This window comes from Bos indicus x Bos taurus, chromosome 6, assembly GCF_003369695.1.
Source record: "Bos indicus x Bos taurus breed Angus x Brahman F1 hybrid chromosome 6, Bos_hybrid_MaternalHap_v2.0, whole genome shotgun sequence".
Classification (NCBI taxonomy): Eukaryota; Metazoa; Chordata; class Mammalia; order Artiodactyla; family Bovidae; genus Bos; species Bos indicus x Bos taurus.
The window spans coordinates 92,586,037-92,607,258 of record NC_040081.1 but is presented as its reverse complement, the minus strand read 5'-3'; the positions used below and the strand labels follow the sequence as shown (position 1 = coordinate 92,607,258).

The 21,222-nt window shown below is 41.1% G+C and overlaps 1 protein-coding gene and 1 pseudogene across 4 annotated transcripts in view; one reads left to right on the top strand and one right to left on the bottom strand.

Annotated features, from left to right (window-relative positions):
• The window catches only part of FRAS1 (Fraser extracellular matrix complex subunit 1), a 535,024-nt gene that overhangs the window by 244,129 nt on the left and 269,673 nt on the right, over positions 1-21,222 (bottom strand). For all 4 annotated transcript variants that reach the window (XM_027544846.1, XM_027544845.1, XM_027544843.1 and 1 more), the window contains exons 16-18: positions 13,359-13,499; positions 11,419-11,559; positions 9,754-9,930 (exon numbers count right to left, since the gene is read on the bottom strand). In XM_027544846.1, the coding sequence (XP_027400647.1) occupies positions 9,754-9,930; positions 11,419-11,559; positions 13,359-13,499 (459 nt within the window). The remainder of the gene's footprint in view (positions 1-9,753; positions 9,931-11,418; positions 11,560-13,358; positions 13,500-21,222) is intronic.
• On the top strand, positions 17,777-19,065 carry LOC113894429 (annotated as a pseudogene).

Sequence of the window (21,222 nt, the reverse complement as noted above, 5' to 3'; positions counted from 1 at the left end):
CTGTCTTTGTGCCAGTACCATACTGTCTTGATAACTGTGGCTTTGTAATAGAGCCTGAAGTCAGGTAGGTTAACTCCTCCAGTTCCATTCTTCTTTCTCAAGATCGCTTTGGTTATTTGAGGTTTTTTGTATTTCCATACAAATTGTGAAATTATTTGTTCTAGCTCTGTGAAGAATACCGTTGGTAGCTTGATAGGGATTGCATTGAATCTATAAATTGCTTTGGGTAGTATACTCATTTTCACTATATTGATTCTTCCACTCCATGAACATGGTATATTTCTCCATCTATTAGTGTCCTCTTTGATTTCTTTCACCAGTGTTTTATAGTTTTCTATATATAGATCTTTAGTTTCTTTAGGTAGATATATTCCTAAGCATTTTATTCTTTCTGTTGCAATGGTGAATGGAATTGTTTCCTTAATTTCTCTTTCTGTTTTCTCATTATTAGTGTATAGAAATGCAAGGGATTTCTGTGTGTTGATTTTATATCCTGAAACTTTACTATAATCATTGATTAGTTCTGGTAATTTTCTGGTGGAGTCTTTAGGGTTTTCTATGTAGAGGATCATGTCATCTGCAAATAGAGTTTTACTTCTTTTCCAATTTGGATTCCTTTTATTTCTTTTTCTGCTCTGATTGCTGTGGCTAAAACTTCCAAAACTATGTTGAATAGTAATGGAGAAAGTGGGCATCCTTGTCTTGTTCCTGACTTTAGAGGAAATGCTTCCAATTTTTCACCATTGAGGATAATGTTTGCTGTGGGTTTGTCATATATAGCTTTTATTATGTTGAGGTATGTTCCTTCTATTCCTGCTTTCTGGAGAGTTTTTATCATAAATGGATGTTGAATTTTGTCAAAGGCTTTCTCTGCATCTATTGAGATAATCATATGGTTTTTATTTTTCAATTTGTTAATGTGGTGTATTACACTGATTGATTTGCGGATATTGAAGAATCTTTGCATCCCTGGGATAGAGCCCACTTGGTCATGGTGGATGATCTTTTTAATGTGTTGTTGGATGCTGATTGCTAGAATTTTGTTAAGGATTTTTGCACCTATGTTCATCAGTGATATTGGCCTGTAGTTTTCTTTTTTTGTGGCATCTGTCAGGTTTTGGTATTAGGGTGATGGTGGCCTCATAGAATGAGTTTGGAAGTTTACCTTCCTCTGCAATTTTCTGGAAGAGTTTGAGCAGGATACGTGTTAGCTCTTCTCTAAATTTTTGGTAGAATTCAGCTGTGAAGCCGTCTGGACCTGGGCTTTTGTGTGCTGGAAGATTTTTGATTACAGTTTCAATTTCCGTGCTTGTGATGGGTCTGTTAAGATTTTCTATTTCTTCCTGGTCGAGTTTTGGAAAGTTGTACTTTTCTAAGAATTTGTCCATTTCTTCCACGTTGTCCATTTTATTGCCATATAATTGCTGATAGTAGTCTCTTATGATCCTTTGTATTTCTGTGTTGTCTGTTGTGATCTCTCCATTTTCATTTCTAATTTTATTGATTTGATTTTTCTCCCTTTGTTTCTTGATGAGTCTGGCTAATGGTTTGTCAATTTTATTTATCCTTTCAAAGAACCAGCTTTTGGCTTTGTTGATTTTTGCTATGGTCTCTTTTGTTTCTTTTGCATTTATTTCTGCCCTAATTTTTAAGATTTCTTTCCTTCTTCTAACCCTGGGGTTCTTCATTTCTTCCTTTTCTAGTTGCTTTAGGTGTAGGGTTAGGTTATTTATTTGACTTTTTTCTTGTTTCTTGAGGTATGCCTGTATTGCTATGAACTTACCCCTTAGAACTGCTTTTAAAGTGTCCCACAGGTTTTGGGTTGTTGTGTTTTCATTTTCATTAGTTTCTATGCAAATTTTGATTTCTTTTTTGATTTCTTCTATGATTTGTTGGTTATTCAGCAGCGTGTTGTTCAGCCTCCATATGTTGGAATTTTTAATAGTTTTTCTCCTGTAATTGAGATCTAATTACTGCATTGTGGTCAGAAAAGATGCTTGAAATGATTTCTATTTTTTTGAATTTTCCAAGGCTAGATTTATGGCCCAGGATGTGATCTATCCTGGAGAAGGTTCCATGTGCACTTGAGAAAAAGGTGAAATTCATTGTTTTGGGATGAAATGTCCTATAGATATTAATTAGGTCTAACTGGTCTATTGTATCATTTAACGTTTGTGTTTCCTTGTTAATTTTCTGTTTAGTTGATCTATCCATAGGTGTGAGTGGGGTATTAAAGTCTCCCACTATTATTGTGTTATTATTAATTTCTCCTTTCATACTTGTTAGCATTTGTCTTACATATTGCGTCGCTCTCGTGTTGGGTGCATATATATTTATAATTGTTATATCTTCTTCTTGGCTTGATCCTTTGATCATTATGTAGTCACCTTCTTTGTCTCTTTTCACAGCCTTTGTTTTAAAGTCTATTTTATCTGGTATAAGTATTGCTACTCCTGCTTTCTTTTGGTCCCTATTTGCATGGAAAATCTTTTTCCAGCCCTTCACTTTCAGTCTGTATGTGTCCCCTGTTTTGAGGTGGGTCTCTTGTAGACAACATATGTAGGGGTCTTGTTTTTGTATCCATTCAGCCAGTCTTTGTCTTTTGGTTGGGACATTCAACCCATTTACGTTTAAGGTAATTACTGATAAGTATGATCCCGTTGCCATTTACTTTATTGTTTTGGGTTCGAGTTTATACACTGTTTTTGTGTTTCCTATCTAGAGAATATCCTTTAGTATTTGTTGGAGAGCTGGTTTGGTGGTGCTGAATTCTCTCAGCTTTTGCTTGTCTGAGAAGCTTTTGATTTCTCCTTCATATTTGAATGAGATCCTTGCTGGGTACAATAATCTGGGCTGTAGGTTATTTTCTTTCATCACTTTAAGTATGTCTTGCCATTTCCTCCTGGCTTGAAGAGTTTCTATTGAAAGATCAGCTGTTGTTCTTATGGGAATTCCCTTGTGTATTATTTGTTGTTTTTCCCTTGCTGCTTTTAATATTTGTTCTTTGTGTTTGATCTTTGTTAATTTGATTAATATGTGTCTTGGGGTGTTTCGCCTTGGGTTTATCCTGTTCGGGACTCTCTGGGTTTCTTGGACTTGGGTGATTATTTCCTTCCCCATTTTAGGGAAGTTTTCAACTATTATCTCTTCAAGTATTTTCTCATGGTCTTTCTTTTTGTCTTCTTCTTCTGGGACCCCTATGATTTGAATGTTGTAGCGTTTAATATTGTCCTGGAGGTCTCTGAGATTGTCCTAATTTCTTTTAATTCATTTTTCTTTTATCCTCTCTGATTCATTTATTTCTACCATTCTATCTTCTAATTCACTAATCCTATCTTCTGCCTCTGTTATTCTACTATTTGTTGCCTCCAGAGTGTTTTTAATTTCATTTATTGCATTATTCATTATATATTGACTCTCTTTTATTTCTTCTAGGTCCTTGTTAAACCTTTCTTGCATCTTCTCAATCTTTGTCTCCAAGCTATTTATCTGTGATTCCATTTTGATTTCAAGATTTTGGATCAGTTTCACTATCATTATTCGGAATTCTTTATCAGGTAGATTCCCTATCTCTTCCTCTTGTGTTTGGTTTGGTGGGCATTTATCCTGTTCCTTTATCTGCTGGGTATTCCTCTGTCTCTTCATCTTGTTTAAATTGCTGAGTTTGGGGTGTCCTTTTTGTATTCTGGCAGTTTGTGGAGTTCTCTTTATTGTGGCGTTTCCTCGCTCTGTGTGGGTTTGCACAGGAGGTTTGTCAAGGTTTCTTGGTTAGGGAAGCTTGTGTCGGTGTTCTGGTGGGTGGAGCTGTATTTCTTCTCTCTGGAGTGCAATGAAATGTCCAGTAATGAGTTATGGGATGTCTATGGTTTTGGGGTGACTTTGGGCTGCCTGTATCTTGGAGCTCAGGGCTGTGTTCCTTGCTGCTGGAGAATTTGCTTGGTATGTCTTGCCCTGAAACTTGTTTCACCCAGAGAGGTTTACAGCATTATATGGAGAAGAGAAGAATGAGGAGGGAGTTAGAGGTGACCCGAATGAGATGAGGTGGAATCAATAGAGGAGAGAGTGGGCTATTCAGTAATCTCTTCCTTATGTGCACTCCACAACTGGACCGCTCAGAGTTGTTCACAGAGTTATACAGAGAAGAGAAGGAGGAAGGTGGCAGAGGTGGCCAGGAGGATAAATGGGGGGAATGAAAAGGAGGGAGACGGATCCAGCCAGTAATCAGTTCCCTAAGTGTTCTCCACCGTCTAGAACACACAGAAATTCACAGAGTTGGGTAGAGTAGAGAGGGATTAGGGAGGAGACACAGGCGACCTGTTGGAGAAAAAGGAGAATCCAAAGGGAGAGAGAGCAGTTAAGCCAGTAATCTCGCTCCCTAGTGAAAAATGGGTACTGAAGATTGGGTTCTTAAAGGTACAAAATTGGTAATAAATACATAAAAGTAAAAATTAAAAATCTAGAGTAGAGTTTGGAATTTCAAAAATACGATGTTAAAGAAAAGAAGAAGGAAAAGAAAGAGAGAAAAAAAAGAACAAACAAAAACAAACAAGGTCGCAAAAATTATAAAGAAAATATAGGTACAGAATTGATAACTAATACCAAAAAGCAAAAGTTAAAAATCTAGAGTAGAGTTTGGAATTTCAAAAATACAATGTTAAAAAAAGAAGAAGTAAAAGAAAGAGAGAGAAAAAAAAACAAATAAGAATAAACAAAGTTGCATAATTTATAAAAAAGAAATACAGGTACAAAATTGATAACAAATACCAAAAAACATAAATTAAAAATCTAGAGTAGAGTTTGGAATTTCAGATATACAATGTTATTTAAAAGAAGAAGAGAAAGAAACAGAGAAAAAGAAAAAGAAAAAAGGGTCACAGAAATTATTAAAAAAAAAAAAAACTATAGGCACAAAATTGATAACAAATACCAAAAAGCTAAAATTAAAAATCTAGAGTAGAGTTTGGAATTTCAGATATACAATGTTATTTAAAAGAAGAAGAGAAAGAAACAGAGAAAAAGAAAAAGAAAAAAGAAAAAAGGGTCACAGAAATTATTAAAAAAAAAAAACTATAGGTACAAAATTGATAACAAATACCAAAAAGCTAAAATTAAAAATCTAGAGTAGAGTTTGGAATTTCAAAAATACAATGTTAAAGAAAAGAAGGAAAAAAAAAAAAGGTCAAAAAAATTATAAAGAAAATATATATATGAAGTTTGCTTTAAAAAAAAAATTGGGTCTTCTTTTTTTTTTGCGAAGTAATCGGTTATAAAAGTGGAAATTAAAGGAATAATAGAGGACTTAAAAAAATTTTTTTTAATTAAAAAAATTAAAAAAGAAACAAAGAATCATCATACAAATAGTAAAAATATATCTAGGACTTTCTCCGGTTTTGTTGTGAGTATTGTGGGTTCAGTCCATTTTTGGCTAGTTCCTTGGTCTGACTTATATTTCTCAAGATCTATAGGCCCCTTCCTATGTAGTTGGTAGTAACCACAGGGTTTTAATCTATTGCCTGTAGCTTCCAAGGCGGTTCCCTCTGTTATAGCTTCTTCTGTTTGCTGGTCTCTTCAGTGTCTGGTTTTCGCCCTGACACAAAGGGGATGGTGGAGGACGCTTTTTTTTTTTTTTTTTTTAGGCTCACTTGTTCAGTCGCGCTGAGGGGAGGTAGGGAGGGATGCTGCAAACAAATAACACTGGCGTGTGTTCGCAGTGCCTCAGCCACACTGGGTCTGCCCCCCGTTCACGGCACGTGTAGCCTCTCTGCCCACGCTGCTCAGACTCTAGGTTGCTCCGCCAGGAACCATCCGTGGCCGGCCCTGGGCTGCCTGTACTTCCCAGGTCCAAGCCGCTCAGGTTCAGGCACTCTGGTAGTCCTCAGAGGCGCAGACTCTCGGTTGGGCCTGCGTTTTGTGCCCTTCCCAGATCCGAGCAGCTCAGGTGATGAGGTGTTTGGCACGCGCGATTGCTGTGACTTATCCCCTCCTCGCCACTCGGTTATCTAGGTGTGCACCGGCATACCTTCTCAGGCAGATGTTGACCGTCCATACCCCCAAGAAGTTTGAGTTAGCAAAGAAGCCTGCTTACAGTTTTATAGATAATGTCTCTCTGGGGCTGCGATTGTCCCCTTCCGGCTCTGGCTGCCTATCATCGGAGGGGGATGGTCTGCCTCCGGCTATCTCTGTTCAGCCCTTTGTTCCGTGCGTGGGCCTGGCGGTGTCATAGGTTAGGGCTGGCTTTTCACCTGGTAGATATCCCACAGTCTGGTTTGCTAGCCCCAATTATTTCACTCAGATAGCGCTTGGGGTATTCAGGCCAGATTCTTGCAATGCAGCCCGCGCCGCACCTCACTGCCCATTCCCTGCTTGCTAATGGCAGATGCAGGCGTCTGTGCTGCTTCTCCGCTGGGGGAGTTACCGTAGGGCTTGCAATGTGCGGGTTTTAATTGTTTATTTATTTTTCCTACCTGTTATGTTGCCCTCTGTGCTTCCAAGGCTCAGCACAGATTCGGCAGTGAGAAGGTTTCCTGGTGTTTGGAAACTTCTCTCTTCTTAAGACTCCCTTTCCGGGATGGAACTCCGTCCCTCCCTCTTTTGTCCATTTTTTTGTCTTTTATATTTTTTCCTACTTCCTTTCGAAGACTTGGGTTGCTTTTCTGGGTGCCTGATGTCCTCTGCCAGCGTTCAGAAGTTGTTTTGTGGAATCTACTCAGCGTTTAAATGTTCTTTTGATGAATTTGTGGGGGAGAAAGTGTTCTCCCCGTCCTACTCCTCCACCATCTTAGCTCCTCCCTCCAAGGATGCTTTCTTAAACTTAGGTTGTCTCAACCCTGCAACACTGTAATTCTGTGAGTTTGCCCCTTGAGGGACCATATTAGAACAGCTTCTTGGTGAACAGCATGGATACTGGAGTCTGGCTGACTCAGGTTCCCACTGGACTCTACTTGGCGCCAGCTACTTGATACTGAGCAAGTTACAGCCTTAATTTCCTCCTGCCTGTTTTCCTCTAAAGTAGTTGTCCCACTGACCCCGTAAAGCTGGTATCAGGACCAAGTGAAAAAATAGAACAAGTAAGGTGCTTCTTACAGTGTCTGCATCAAGGCTGAGCACCAAATTCACAGGAATATTATTTTCGGGCTGAATAACCCTGGTTGCCTGCATTCGTGCTCTGTCGTGTCCTGTTCTTCATGATTCCATGGACTGTAGCCAGCCAGGCTCCTCTGTCCATGGAATTTTCCAGGAAAGAATACTGGAATAGGTTGCCATTTCCTCCTCCAGGGGGTCTTCCTGACCTAGAGATCGAACCTGCACCTCCTGTGTCTCCTGCATTGGCAGGCAGATTCTTTACCACTCTGCCACCTGAAATGCCCTGGTTACTCTAATTTTTATCGACAATTTATCTTTAAAAATGGTCATCATTTTTGTTTATTGCTTCTGATCCCTCTCTAAATCCCCTAATTTTCTTTTTCAATGAAGTGATCAAAATTGTAGAAAGAAACTAACCATGGTGAACAGCCTAGGCAAGTTTCTTCTTTGTTTACTTCACTTCTTCTTTAGGATCAGAAGTGAAGGCTGTGTGGTATGTGGCTTGGAAATGCATTGGGGCTCTTTTTCTACAATTAATTTTTATTGGGAGTATAGTTGCTTTGGCTTCCCAGGTGGCTCAGTGGTAAAGAATCCGCCTGCCAATGCAAGAGCTGTGGACTCGATCCCTCATCTGGGAAGATCTCCTTGAGAAGAAAATGGCAATCCACTCTAGTATTCTTGCCTGGGAAATCCCATTCACAGAGGAATCTTGCAGGCTATCGTCCACATGGTCGCAAAAAGTCAGACACAATTTAGCGACTAAAACAATAACAAAATAGTTGCTTTAGAATGTTCTGATAGTTTCTATAGTATAGCAAAGTGAATCAGCTGTACATATACATATATCCCTTCTTTTTTATATTTCCTTCCCATTTATTTCCCCATAGAGCATGAGTAGAGTTCCCTGAGCTACACAGTAGGCTCTCATCAGGTTATCTATTTTAAACAGGGTATCAGCAGTATATGTATGTCAATCGCAATCTCCCCATTCATCCCACTCCCTCCTTTACCTCTTGGCGTCTGTATGCTGAATCTAGAAAAATGGTATAAATGATCTTATTTGCAAAATAGAAAGAGAGGATTTGGAGCTCTTAGCAGCAAAGATTCCCATATTTTGTAAGTGGTTGTGGAAACAGTTGTGAGAGTTTAAGGAACCATGGGAAGTTTGCACAATGCATACATGGGTGGAAACCAGTGTTTGGGGGAATAGAGGCCCTCTCCCAATTTTAGACACCATGTAAACACCCTGTAGCCTGGTGCATCCCAGGGAGCAGGGGGTGACCCTTATAACGTCCCCGAATACCTGAGCACATGGACTGAGATTTACACCAAGTGATCATGAGGGCTTTACAAGTTACCAAGCACTTTCACGCTCTGCACCTCCTTTGATCCTGGCAGAAAGCGTGTGTGAAAGTCAATTATCCCTATTCTAATACTGCAGATGCGAAGGCTCTAAGAGCTTAAGTATCTGGCCTGGGGTATCTGTACTCCAATTCCACATACTTTCTACTATGCCATATCACTCACCGTGTCCAAAGCCTTTTAACCTAACCTTGAAATCCAGCATTTCCATGTGAGTATATATTCCAGTGTAACAGTGAAGCCATTTTAATAAGTGGGCTTGTCAAATACATCCCTGAATCTGCAGTATGCTTACAATTATGGTGCAAAAATAAAAATTCAAAGCTATGCACAGGGGAAAAAAAAAGACTCAGATATATTATAGCAAAATAAAAGGCAATTGGGTTTAGGCAGGTAGATGGTAGAGAGATTATTTTTCTACTTTTTTCTGCATTCAAAATTCCCCTTAGTGAACATATGTTCATAATGAAAAATATAAGTAGTGGGTTTTTCCCCCAAGTAGCCCAAGAGTCAAAAAATTCATCCAATAGCAAGGAAGGTTCTTGTAGGAGCAGAGAGGGGCCTCCCCTACCTCCTAAGAAATCGGGGCTTCCCTGGTGGCTCAAATGGTAACAAATCTACCTGCAGTGTAGGATACCTGGCTTCAATCCCTTGGTTGGGAAGATTCCCTGGAAAAGAGAATGACTATCCAGTCAAGTATTCTTGTCTGGGAAATCCCATGGACAGGGGAGTCTGGTGGGCTATGATCCATGGGGAAACAAAGCATCAGACACAGCTGAACCACTACACATGCATGCACCCCTTCATCTCATCTTCAGCCACTTATAGATGACCCAGCTCTGAGTCGCACCATTCAGAATGGCATCAATTCTCTGTGGGCAATACACCAAAGCAAGGGCAGGAATCACTTCTAAATTTTGACAGAAGTCCAGATTTTGTCCTGAAGAGATCAACTTATATTCAGAGTAGCAAATTAAAACAAATAAATAGAATTTTACAATGAGCTCCATGTCTGTCTCAGCTCCTCATACTGTCTCTGAATGAATCCCCACCTGGAATTTCTGAGAGTGTGACTCTGAGGACAGTGGAGTAAAAGGAACTAACTCTTTAAGATCACCTGTTATTCACCAAAGGAAGGGGGATGTCAGTGGGACCATTCTCTCACATGTCAGTCTTCCATCCAGAAACACTCAGAAACTATTGTGGTGGGAAAACAAAGCACTTCTGGCTTGGGTCCCGCCTCACAGGATCCCTCAAGAGGTAAGTCTGGAAGCTACCTAAACATTTCCTTCAATCAGGCTTACTCACCTTCACACAGTCCAGTGATCTCCAAGTAAAACTGGGCTCTGCACCGGGACAGACACTCGCCTGAGGTGATGTTTGCGCCTGACAGTGGCTCAAACTGCAGTCCGTCCTCTGGCTTCCTGCACTGGGTGCAGTGGGAGTGTGCTGGACCCACACAGGTCAAGCAAGAGGTATGACAGGCTGCCAAGGGGAACAGAATGCAGGAGTCAGCCCGAGGATCAGATAAGCATTGCAACCGAGGGGAGTCCCTAAGGAAGTCCGATTCACTCAGAAAAGTTCACCAGATACAACCTTGCAGATAACTGTTTTTCCAGCATTCTCCATAAAGCCCAGGGGGATAGTAACAATATCTGTGAGAGGCCAAATGAGGGTGATGCTAACTAGCCATGTCTCTCGGGTCCTAGAAGAGCTGCCAGGCTAGATCACGGAGGGAAGAAAAAAGCAAACTGGACAATATTGGCTTGGTTCTCCAGAGAGTCACATACAGAGGAGGATGATATAATCTCAGTTTTTCATGGAAGATTTTAAGAAGCATTCCTATAAAGGCTGTTACTCTATTATGTGCAAAACTGGTAGTTGTGTTACTGTCCATTACAGCATCCATCACCCACTACAGAGGGGTCCAGAAATTCTAACAAAATTCTGTTAGAATTTATATGAGGAAAGGCTGCTTTTCTAGACAAGGAAGAGGCCCTTTACAGCAGCAACAAACACTTGACAATCCATCATAGTTTCTGGTTTTCCTTGGCTGCTGGCGAGAATCAGAGCCAGAGTACTCAAAATCTCTCCTGCCCACACTCTGATATAATGGTTGCTCCCATCTTTTCAAAGATTCTCTAAATTGTCTTTTTCGGGATATTTATAGCAGCTGCCCTGTTTTAAATATTTTTTTTTTCCCTTGTAACTATCCTTCACAACTTTTCCAAGGTGCCCTATGTATAAATAAACATAAATTAACTTCGCTTAATTAAAATGTTTGCTCCCAACGTTCCAGTTTCAAAACGCTCAAAGGAGATTGCCCTCCCTATGAGCCGAGAGCCTTTCCGGCAAATAGCTATGGAAGATTTTCCGTTTTACTCAGCCCAGAGGCATTGCTGGTAACTCAGTTTGCTCAGCAGCATCATTAACAAAAAGAAGTTCTTCAGGGAAAAACAAAATGAAGACTAAGAAAAACATTAGTAATAATGCTCAGAGGATTCAAAAGAGAGGAAAGAAGAACTGGGTTCATTTTAAGGCACAGGAAAGGGAATAACACACCCCTCAAGGATGACCAGAAAGACGGTGGCCCATTGAGTGTTATGACAAATATTCAAATGTGATTTTTCAGATTCTCCCTTTGATAATGAAAAAAAAAAAAGCTAATAATACAGGCATAACCACATGGGATACACTAGAAGAAGAGCTGCCCCACAAAGTAACTTATCTCTATGTCCTTGTGATGGGAAAGTTTATCAGGAGTGATGATAAGGGACTTCTCTGGTAATCCAGGGGTTAAGAATCCACTTTCCAATGCAGAGGATGGGAGTTAAATCCCTGGTCCTGGAACTTAAATTGCACACGCCCTGGGGCAACTAAGTCCCTATGCCACAACTACTGAGCCCGCAAGCCTGAATGCTGCAACGAGTCCCAGCAGAGCAAATAAATAAATGATGATGACACCAACAATACCTTTGCAGACACCATGGTCAGGGTAGAAGGCCTCTCCACAGTTGGGCAGACAGTGGCCTTGGCGCAGGGCCTGGGGGTGGATGCAGGCGGTGCAGTGAGCGGCCGTGGGTCCTGAGCAGCTGGCACATGAGTTGTGACAAACTGAGGGAGAAAGGAATACAATGGGACCAGGGTAACTAGAGAGTCCACTTCTTGGCCGGCCTCCTCATGCGCGAAGATGCCCGCTTTTCTATCCTCAATCCCCCTCACGTGTTGCACCAAATCAAGGGGCATATGTGTTTGGAGGTGGTTATGTTACCAGTACCACTCACGCTGCAACTCTGCCCATCTTTCATCCACGTTCTATTATTTATTAGCTACCCTTTATTTGGGCTTCCCAGGTTGTGCAGGGGTTAAGGGGATGCAGTCCAAGAGATGCAAGAGACCTGGGTTCAATCCCTGGGTTGGGAAGATCCCCTGGAGGAGGAAGTGGCAACCCATTCCAGGATTCTTGCCTGAAAAACTCCATGGACAGAGGAGCCTGGTGGGCTACAGTAGACCGGGTCACAAAGAGTTGGCCATGACTGAGTAACTCAACACAAATCCTTTATTTAGTGTTTGTATTGTGTTTTATATATATTGCCACTTTTAATCTTCATAGCAATGTTAATGCAGTAGGAAGTATTAACCTCATTTTACAGATGAGAAAACCAAGGTCATGGAAAGTTAAAAAATTTACTAAAGATCACAAAGCTAGTTAGTAGCAGAGCTGGAATTTAGCCCGAGGTCTATCTGAACCTAAGACTCCCCAGGTGAATAGGGAAGAGGAGAAAGTTCATGGATCTGGGTGTTGGGACCCCTGGCATTTTTGAAGGGCCTGCCCCTAGCTTATGCCCTTAGCCAAGACTGGGTCTCTCCAGGCCTAGTTTCCTTGACATATGCATGCTGAGACATTGGGTTCAATGGTCTTTTAACACACTTACAGTTGGACATTCTAGGAGTCTAAGTAAAAATTATGTTAAAGGATTTGACCACTCCATATGGCAGTCAGGCATGCCTCTCTCCTGCTTTGGTCCTGGCTAGTAACAACGGGACACTCTGACTCCAAGAGGCAGATGGCACCACGCTGTTCTAATTAACAGGAGTGAACCATGGAAGAAGGTTCTGGAGGACCATGGTCAGGAGCTGGGAGAGGGGAGTGTGGAGACAGGAGGAGATCGCTGGGGACAGAATACTGAGGACAAGAGATAAAGAGTGGATGAGTAAAGAGGCTGACAAACAAACAGGAGGCTGATGATTCAAGGTGGTAGGATGGGTCTAAATATCCTGCCCAAACAGACGCTAGAAGTGGAAGTAAGAATACACATGCTTGTTTCAGAGAAGAAGGGCCATCAGGGTGTCTGAGGCAGCAGTAAATTCCCATCTCAAACGGGAATGTTTCCTAGTTTAAGATGTATAAGTCTGAAAAAAGATACTATATAAAGAGCACATAAAACCAAATTTTCGATAGATACACACTTTAGCTTTACAAGCTATCAAACTTGGTTTGCTTTTTTATTTTCCTGGTGTGCTATAGTTGCCAACATATGTGTTTACAAATGCCATCTAAAGAATGATGCTCTCCTACCTACAGCCTGAGTGAGTAATGGTTAACAAGTACACAAGTACACACAAGGACTGTGTGAAGACTTTAGAGGTTTTCTTGGCATTTCAAAATGATCCCATGATCTTTAATGATGATTGGTATGTGTAAGCCCCTTATTTAATCACATTACTCCCCCAGCATCCACCCATATTTCCCACCCTCATAACAGATATATTTTCCTTTTAATTTGCCATTTACTTACCATGCACACAAACTTCCAAGTGAGCAACATACAGCACTGAGTGTAATGAAACATGTGTTAATTACTTTTTTGGTGATGACAAGGATGATGGTAACAGTTACCCATGTAACTTACCTTTGCATCTCCCAGTGGCATCAGCATAGTACCCACCAGGGCATTCAGAAATGCATTTCCCATCATGCAACACGGTCTTCTCCACACAGGTAAGACATCTGGGACTACTAGGGCCACAACTCTTACAGGATTGATCACAAGCTAAAGGGAAAGAAAACCCATCAGAGAAAATCAATAATGAACAAAGGGAGCAAAGGAAGTCTGTTCTTTCAACATCCACAGTTGGCATCAACATAGTAATCACATTTCTGGCTGCTCAGCTGAGGTCTGTTTCCTTGATTCAAAATGTTCTGTATTCACAGTTGAAGGAGAACTCAATAAGTATTCACTGAACTAAGCATAACAAATATTCTGAGGCTCACCTACCAGCGTGTCCAATTTAATATGGGATTTAAAGTCAAAACGGCTTTGGCAGTAGGGTTCCCAGATTTAACAAATAAAATACCAGATGCTCAGTTAAATTTGAATTTCAAGATAAATAAAAAATAAGTTTTTAGTTTAAGTTTGTCCAAAATAGTTCATCCTATATTTCATCCGACAACCCTAGTTGGAGAGAGAATTCAGAGTTCTACTAAGCAAGGCCATGCTATAAAACTTCAGTTCAAATTGCTGAGTTTCATACAATCTTCTAAAATCTACTCGTTCACTTATTCATTCAGTGAGCCCTGAACACATTTCTTAAACTCTGTGTCAAGTACTGTGCCAGGTAGTAGAGACACAAAATCCAAATCAATTTGGTCTCAGCTTTAAGGAACTTGTTAAGACTACCAGAGGGAAATAAACATATGCAATATTAGGAATACTAAATGTATTGCTCAGATTAGTCTGCATAAGCATCATAAAAATTTCAACAAAATGTGTGTGGGGTAAGAAGTATGAAAGGTGAGGAAAGGATTCATGGAAGAAATGACGCTTGAGCACTGTCTTAGATATCAAGTCAAAGCACGCCAGGATGATGGGAATATACTCTCAGCTGAAGCAGCGAAGCAAGTATAGGCCTAGAACCTGGGAAAGCCATGAACTGCAGGACACCAGGCTTTCCTGTCCTTCACCATCTCCTGGAGTTTGCTCAGGGAAAGGCTTGGAAACAGCAGTTCTGTTTTTTTTGGCCAGAAAAGTGGGAAGGGCCAGATTACAGAAACCTGTCTACCAGACTCCATAGTCTAGATACTCATCTTAGGAAAGCTTTCAGGAGCTTCTCTCTACACAATTTTTGGGTTTCCCTGGTGGCTCAGAAGGTAAGAATCTGCCTGCAATGCAGATTAGGTTCGACTGGGTTGGGAAGAGCCCCTGGAGGAGGACAACCCACTCTAGTATTCTTGCCTAGAGAATCTCATGGACAGAGAAGCCTGGCAGGCTACTATCCATGGGGTCACAAAAAGGCAGACAAGACTGAGTGACTAACACTGTCACACTCACTACAATTTTTAGCATAGTAAAAATATGGCTATGTTTGTGTTTAAGCAGGATCACTTTGGCTTCAGCTGGGAGGCAGTTTGGAGGGATGAGGAGGAGACTAAGGGACCCAGTTGGTAAATTGTGGAAATGCTTGGGAAACAAGATGACTGGGAGCTGCGTCAAGTCTGAATGAGGTGATAGATTTAAGAGCTGTGTAGGTGGAAGTGTCTCAGATGGCTGCCATGGGCCTAGTACAGGGAATGAGTGATGCTACTCGAGGAACAAAAAAAAAGAGTAGGTGTGGGGGTTCATCTGGGACACGTGCAGTCCAGTAAACAGCCTGACTGACACTTCTGAGACTCAGGGGAGGGCCCTGGGGTCATCACATACAGGTGTGGTTGTTGAAATCAGAAACAAGTTGATTTATTCAGTAAAGGGATTTCCCAGGCGGCACTTGGAGAAGGAAATGGCAACCCACTGCAGTATTCTTACCTAGAGAATCCTGTGGACAGAGGAGCTCGGTGGGCTGCTGTCCATGGGGTTGCACAGAGTCGGACACGACTGAAAACTTAGCAGCACCAGCAGCAGGTGGCACTAGTGGTAAATCCACCTGCCAATGCAGAAGACTTAAGACACACAGGTTCGATCCCTGGGTGGGAAAGATCCCCTGGAGAAGGGTACCGCAAGCCACTCTAGTATTCTTGCCTGGAGGGCTACAGTCCACGGACATAACAGAATTGGACATGACTGAAGCGACTTAGCACGCAAACATGCGTAAGAAGATGTATTGTTTCTCCAGCACTGTAAAAACCCAAGGCAAATACGGACGCCAGGAGAGGTTTTTAAAAAGAGAAGAGTTTTAATAATTGCTGAAAGCATATCTAGGAGAAAGAAGGGAGATATATTAAAAAGTACAGATGGAGAGATTAGCCTTGAACAGAACAAACTCCTTTGCTGAACAGAAAACAAAGTGGAGGGTAAATGCAGTAGCAGGTAAGTCTATGACTCAAACACACTCATGGCTAAATTCTTTAAAAACAAGCCAAACACACTTCTTCTCACTATCAGAGAACCGATGATTCAGGAAGAGAGAACTACTGAGAGATTTATTCTGTTTGTTCTCTTAATCTACCTACACCATCCTAACTTCCTGAAAAACATTTAAAGAACTTGAGGAAAAATATGGCAATTGATGTTGTCAAATAAAGGATAAAAGGAAAGATATACCCATTTGAATGCAGAGTTCCAAAGAATAGCAAGGAGAGATAAGAATGCCTTCCTCAGTGATCAATGCAAAGAAAGAGAGGAAAACAATAAAATGGGAAACACTAGAGATCTCTTCAAGAAAATTAGAGATACCAAGGGAACATTTCATGCAAAGATAGGCTCAATAAAGGACAGAAATGCTATGGACCTAACAGAAGCAGAAGATATTAAGAAGAGGTAGTAAGAATACACAAAAGAACTATACAAAAAAGATCTTCATGACCCAGATAATCATAATGGTATGATCACTCACCTAGAGCCAGACTTCCTAGAATGTGAGGTCAATTGGGCCTTGGGAAGCATCACTACGAACAAAGGTAGTGGAGGTGAAGGAATTCCAGTTGAGCTATTTCAAGTCCTGAAAGATGATGCTGTGAAAGTGCTGCACTCAATATGCCAGCAAATTTGGAAAACTCAGCAGTGGCCACAGGCCTGGAAAAGGTCAGTTTTCATTCCAATCCCAAAGAAAGGCAATGCTAAAGAATGCTCAAACGACCACACAATTGCACTCATCTCACACACTAGTAAAGTAATGCTCAAAATTCTCCAAGCCAGGCTTCAGCAATATGTGAACCGTGAACTTCCTGATGTTCAAGCTGGTTTTAGAAAAGGCAGAGGAACCAGAGATCAAATTGCCAACATCCGCTGGATCATGGAAAAAGCAAGACAGTTCCAGAAAAACATCTATTTCTGCTTTATTGACTATGCCAAAGCCTTTGGCTGTGTGGATCACTATAAACTGTGGAAAATTCTGAAAGAGATGGGAATACCAGACCACCTGACCTGCCTCTTGAGAAACCTGTATACAGGTCAAGAAGCAACAGTTAGAACTGGACATGGAACAACAGACTGGTTCTAAATAGGAAAAGGAGCACGTCAAGGCTGTATTTTGTCACCCTTCTTATTTAACTTTTATGCAGAGTACATCATGAGAAACGCTGGGCTGAAAGAAACACAAGCTGGAATCAAGATTGCCGGGAGAAATATCAATAACCTCAGATATGCAGATGACACCACTCTTATGGCAGAAAGTGAAGAGGAACTAAAAAGCCTCTTGATGAAAGTGACAGTGGAGAGTGAAAAAGTTGGCTTAAAGCTCAACATTCAGAAAACGAAGATCATGGCATCCGGTCCCATCACTTCATGAGAAATAGATGGGGAAACAGTGGAAACAGGGGCTGACTTTATATTTTGCGGCTCCAAAATCACTACAGATGGTGACTGCAGCCATGAAATTAAAAGACGCTTACTCCTTGGAAGGAAAGTTATGACCAACCTAGACAGTATATTGAAAAGCAGAGATATTACTTTGCCAACAAAGGTCCATCTAGTCAAGGCTATGGTTTTTCCAGTAGTCGTGTGTGGATGTGAGAGTTGGACAGTGAAGAAAGCTGAGCACTGAAGAATTGATGCTTTTGAACTGTGGTGTTGGAGAAGACTCTTGAGAGTCCCTTGGACTGCAAGGAGATCCAACCAGTCCATTCTAAAGGAGATCAGTCCTGGGTGTTCTTTGGAAGGACTGATGCTGAAGCTCCAGTACTTTGGCCACCTGATGCAAAGAGTTGACTCATTGGAAAAGACTCTGATGCTGGGAGGGATTGGGGGCAGGAGGAGAAGGGGATGACAGAGGATGAGATGGTTGGATGGCATCACCGACTCGATGGACATGAGTTTGAGTGAACTCCTGGAGTTGGTGATGGACAGAAAGGCCTGGCATGCTGTGATTCATGGGGTCACAAAGAGTTAGACACGACTGAGCGACTGAACTGAACTGAAAGTTCATGAATACTTAACAAAAGTGAAAAGGGTGTGGTTGCCACTGCTGGAGATAGCTGGAAGAACCATTGTGGGAGCAGTACACGAGGTGGACAACCTCTCCCTCCTCACAACCAGATTCCATGGGCACTGGGGTCAGCGCTACTGTTACCCAACAGGGCATTTGAAGTACAAGGGGCATTTAAACCAAACAGTATTGAGATGGATTGGCTTGTGAACCATAATGGCCCAAACGATACTAGTGATGGACAGTACAACTTCGTGGACTGCCATCTGATTGCGGCAAAGAGGAAATAGTTCTTTCAGGGGTTGGAAATCGTGCCAAATGGAATAACTCTGATGATGGACTACCACGGGAGAAGCACAGGGGAGGCCTTCGTGCCTTTGCTTCAAAGAAAATAGCAGAAAATGCACTTGGGAAACACAAGGAAAGAATGAGGCCCAGGGCTATTGAGAACCTCAGAAGTAGCAGCAAGGAAATCAAAGGATTTTATGATCCACCAAGAAGTTTGCTGGGCCAACAACCAGGACCACACGATAGACCAATAGGAGGAAGAGGAAATTATTATGGAGCTGGGCATGCAAGCATGTATGACAGAATTCGATGAGAAGATGATGGGTATGATGGTGATTATGGAGGTTTTGATGACTATGGTGGCCACAGTGTTTATGGCTACGGAAATGATGCCTTTGATGACAGCATGAGCGATGGAAGAGGTATGGGAGGACATGGCTATGGGGGAGTTGGTGATACAAGTTCAGGTTTTCATGGTAGTCATTTTGTACATATGAGAGGACCACCTTTTCAGGCAACTGGAGATGACATTGCTAATTTCTTCTCACCACTAAATTCAATCCAAATGCATACTGATACTGGAACTGATGGCAGGGCAACAGGAGAAGATGTAGAGTTTGTGACATATGAAGATGCAGTAGCTACCATGTCCAAAGAGAAGAATAACACACAACATCAATACATTGAACTCTTCTTGAATCAAATTCATGGAAGGCGGCTCAGGAATGGGAGGTTACGGCAGAGATGGAATGGATAATCAAAGAGCCCACAGATCAGCTGTAAGGATGGGAATGGGGAACAATTACAGTGGAGGATACGGTACTCCTGATGGCTTGAGTTGTTCTGGCCTGGGTGGTGGAGGCAGTAGCAGTTACTATGGGCAAGGTGGCATGAGTGGAAGTGGATGGCATGGGATATACTAAAAACATAACCACGGATATAAAAGTCCTGCCAACATCATCTGGTCTACTAGACTTTCTTATAGATTTCCTTTCTTTTATATTTTAAGAATTTTATAATGACTGAAGGAATGTGTTTTCAAAATACTACTTAGTAAAGCAACAGATTGTGATGGGAAAATTTGTTTTCTGTAGGTTTTATTTTTGTATGTGTGCGTGTGTGCTAAGTCACTTCAGTAGTGTCTGACTCTTTGCGACCCTACGGACTATATCCCACCAGACTCCCTGTCCATGGGATTCTCCAGGCAGGACTACTGGAGTGGGTAACCATGCCCTCTTCCAAAGGATCTTCCCAACCCAGAGATCAAACTAGTGATCTCCTATGTCTCCTGCATTGGCAGGTAGGTTCTTTACCACTAGTACCACCTGGGAAGCCATCTGTTGCATACTTTGACTTAAAAAATAAGTTTTTACGTTCAAACCACTGATGCTGATACTTTTTATATACTAGCTACTCCTAAGAATGTGCTGCTTTCATAAGATTAAGGCTGATGTATTTTACTGTTAGCACTACAAGACGTGAAAAATGAAATCAAAAGTCACTCCGTTTTGTCCGACACAGCGACCCCATGGACTATACAGTCCTTGGAATTCTCTAGGCCAGAATACTGGAATGGGTAGCCTTTCCCTTCTCTAGGGCATCTTCCCAACCCAAGGATTGAACCCAGGTCTCCCACTTGCAGGTGGATTCTCTACCAGCTGAGCCATTATGTCTGCTTTTTAAAGATGTAAGACACAAATCCATGTCTTGAGAGTCTTACCATTGGATTTTGCATCTGATGTTTGGAGTTTTAGAGCCATTGCATTAAAAAATAATTATATGCGGCAAAGAAAAAGGTACTTTTAACTTTTAATCCCTTTAATCAATATGGCTTTTTTCCAAACTGTCTAATGGATCAAAATAAAACCTGTTGATGTGAATTCAGTTATTAAACTTGCTACTTGGTTTTTCTAGAAATGTTATTAATGTAATAAATATCAAGGTGGGAGATAAGTAAAAAGGAAAGAAAGGGATAATTTGCCCAATCAGACACTGAGACATATTGCAAAACAATAGAAATTAAGGAATAAAACAAACAATGTGACAGTGGTATAGGAATAGAAATTTAGACTATGAAATACCTCAGAGACAGATCTGTGTGCATAGGAAAATTTAATATCCAATAAAGATCAATGGAGAAAGTTAGATTGAATGCTGGGAAACTGGATCATGAAACGGAGAAAAATCAAACTGCATCTCACAGAAGTGGACTCTAGATGGATGAGCCTACATAAAGTTAAAACTGAAATTAATAGAATTTCTTCTATTAATTGTAGTGTAATTTCTTTGTGAACTTGAACAGGGTAGGTTTTTATCTTAAAATTTCAAAAGCAAAAAGTTAAAGTAAAAAATGATGAATTACATATTTTTGTTCAATGAAGGGCACCACATTAAAGGTTAAAAAGCAACAAAATGGGAAAATGTTTGTATATTTAAGAACTGACAGAGTTAGTATCACAAAGTGCAAAGAACTCCGTAAAATCAACAATGAAAAGGAAGCAAGGCCAGTGAAACCATGGGAAAGACACATTAAAAACAGTTTATCAAAGAGGAAACACAAAAGTCCAACAGGAGTTGAAGATAAACTCATTAATAATCAGAAATAAGCAAATTAAAGCATAATGCCCCTGTATACTTATTGACCAGGAAAAAACCTGAAGTTTGATAATGTCAAGTCATGGCCAGAATGTGGAGATGAGACAGCCCTGATGCTTGGGCGTATAGATGCTGGTGAGCTACCTGGCACTACTTAGTCCCATAAAGAAAATGCAGACTCAACACATAAAGAATAAATTAAAATTAAAAAAAGAAACCAGTAATTCTGTTCTGGGGTTATCCATCAATCCCATGAAACCTTCCCCACACCCCCTCAGGCTCATTGAAGGATATGTTGCAGGTTGCTCACTGGTGTTCCCTAGTGATGGCATGCAGATGGACAGATGTGGGGAGTCTGTCCCTGGGAGTGTGGGAATGCAGACCAGGAAGAACCACGCAGCAGTGAGAAGCAAATGCCTAGATGCTATAACAACCTGGGTGAATCTGAAAGACATACTGCTGAGTGCAAAAAGGACAACATGAACTCTGTAAACTGGTATGAACTCTATACCATGGTATCATTTAAGAAAAATA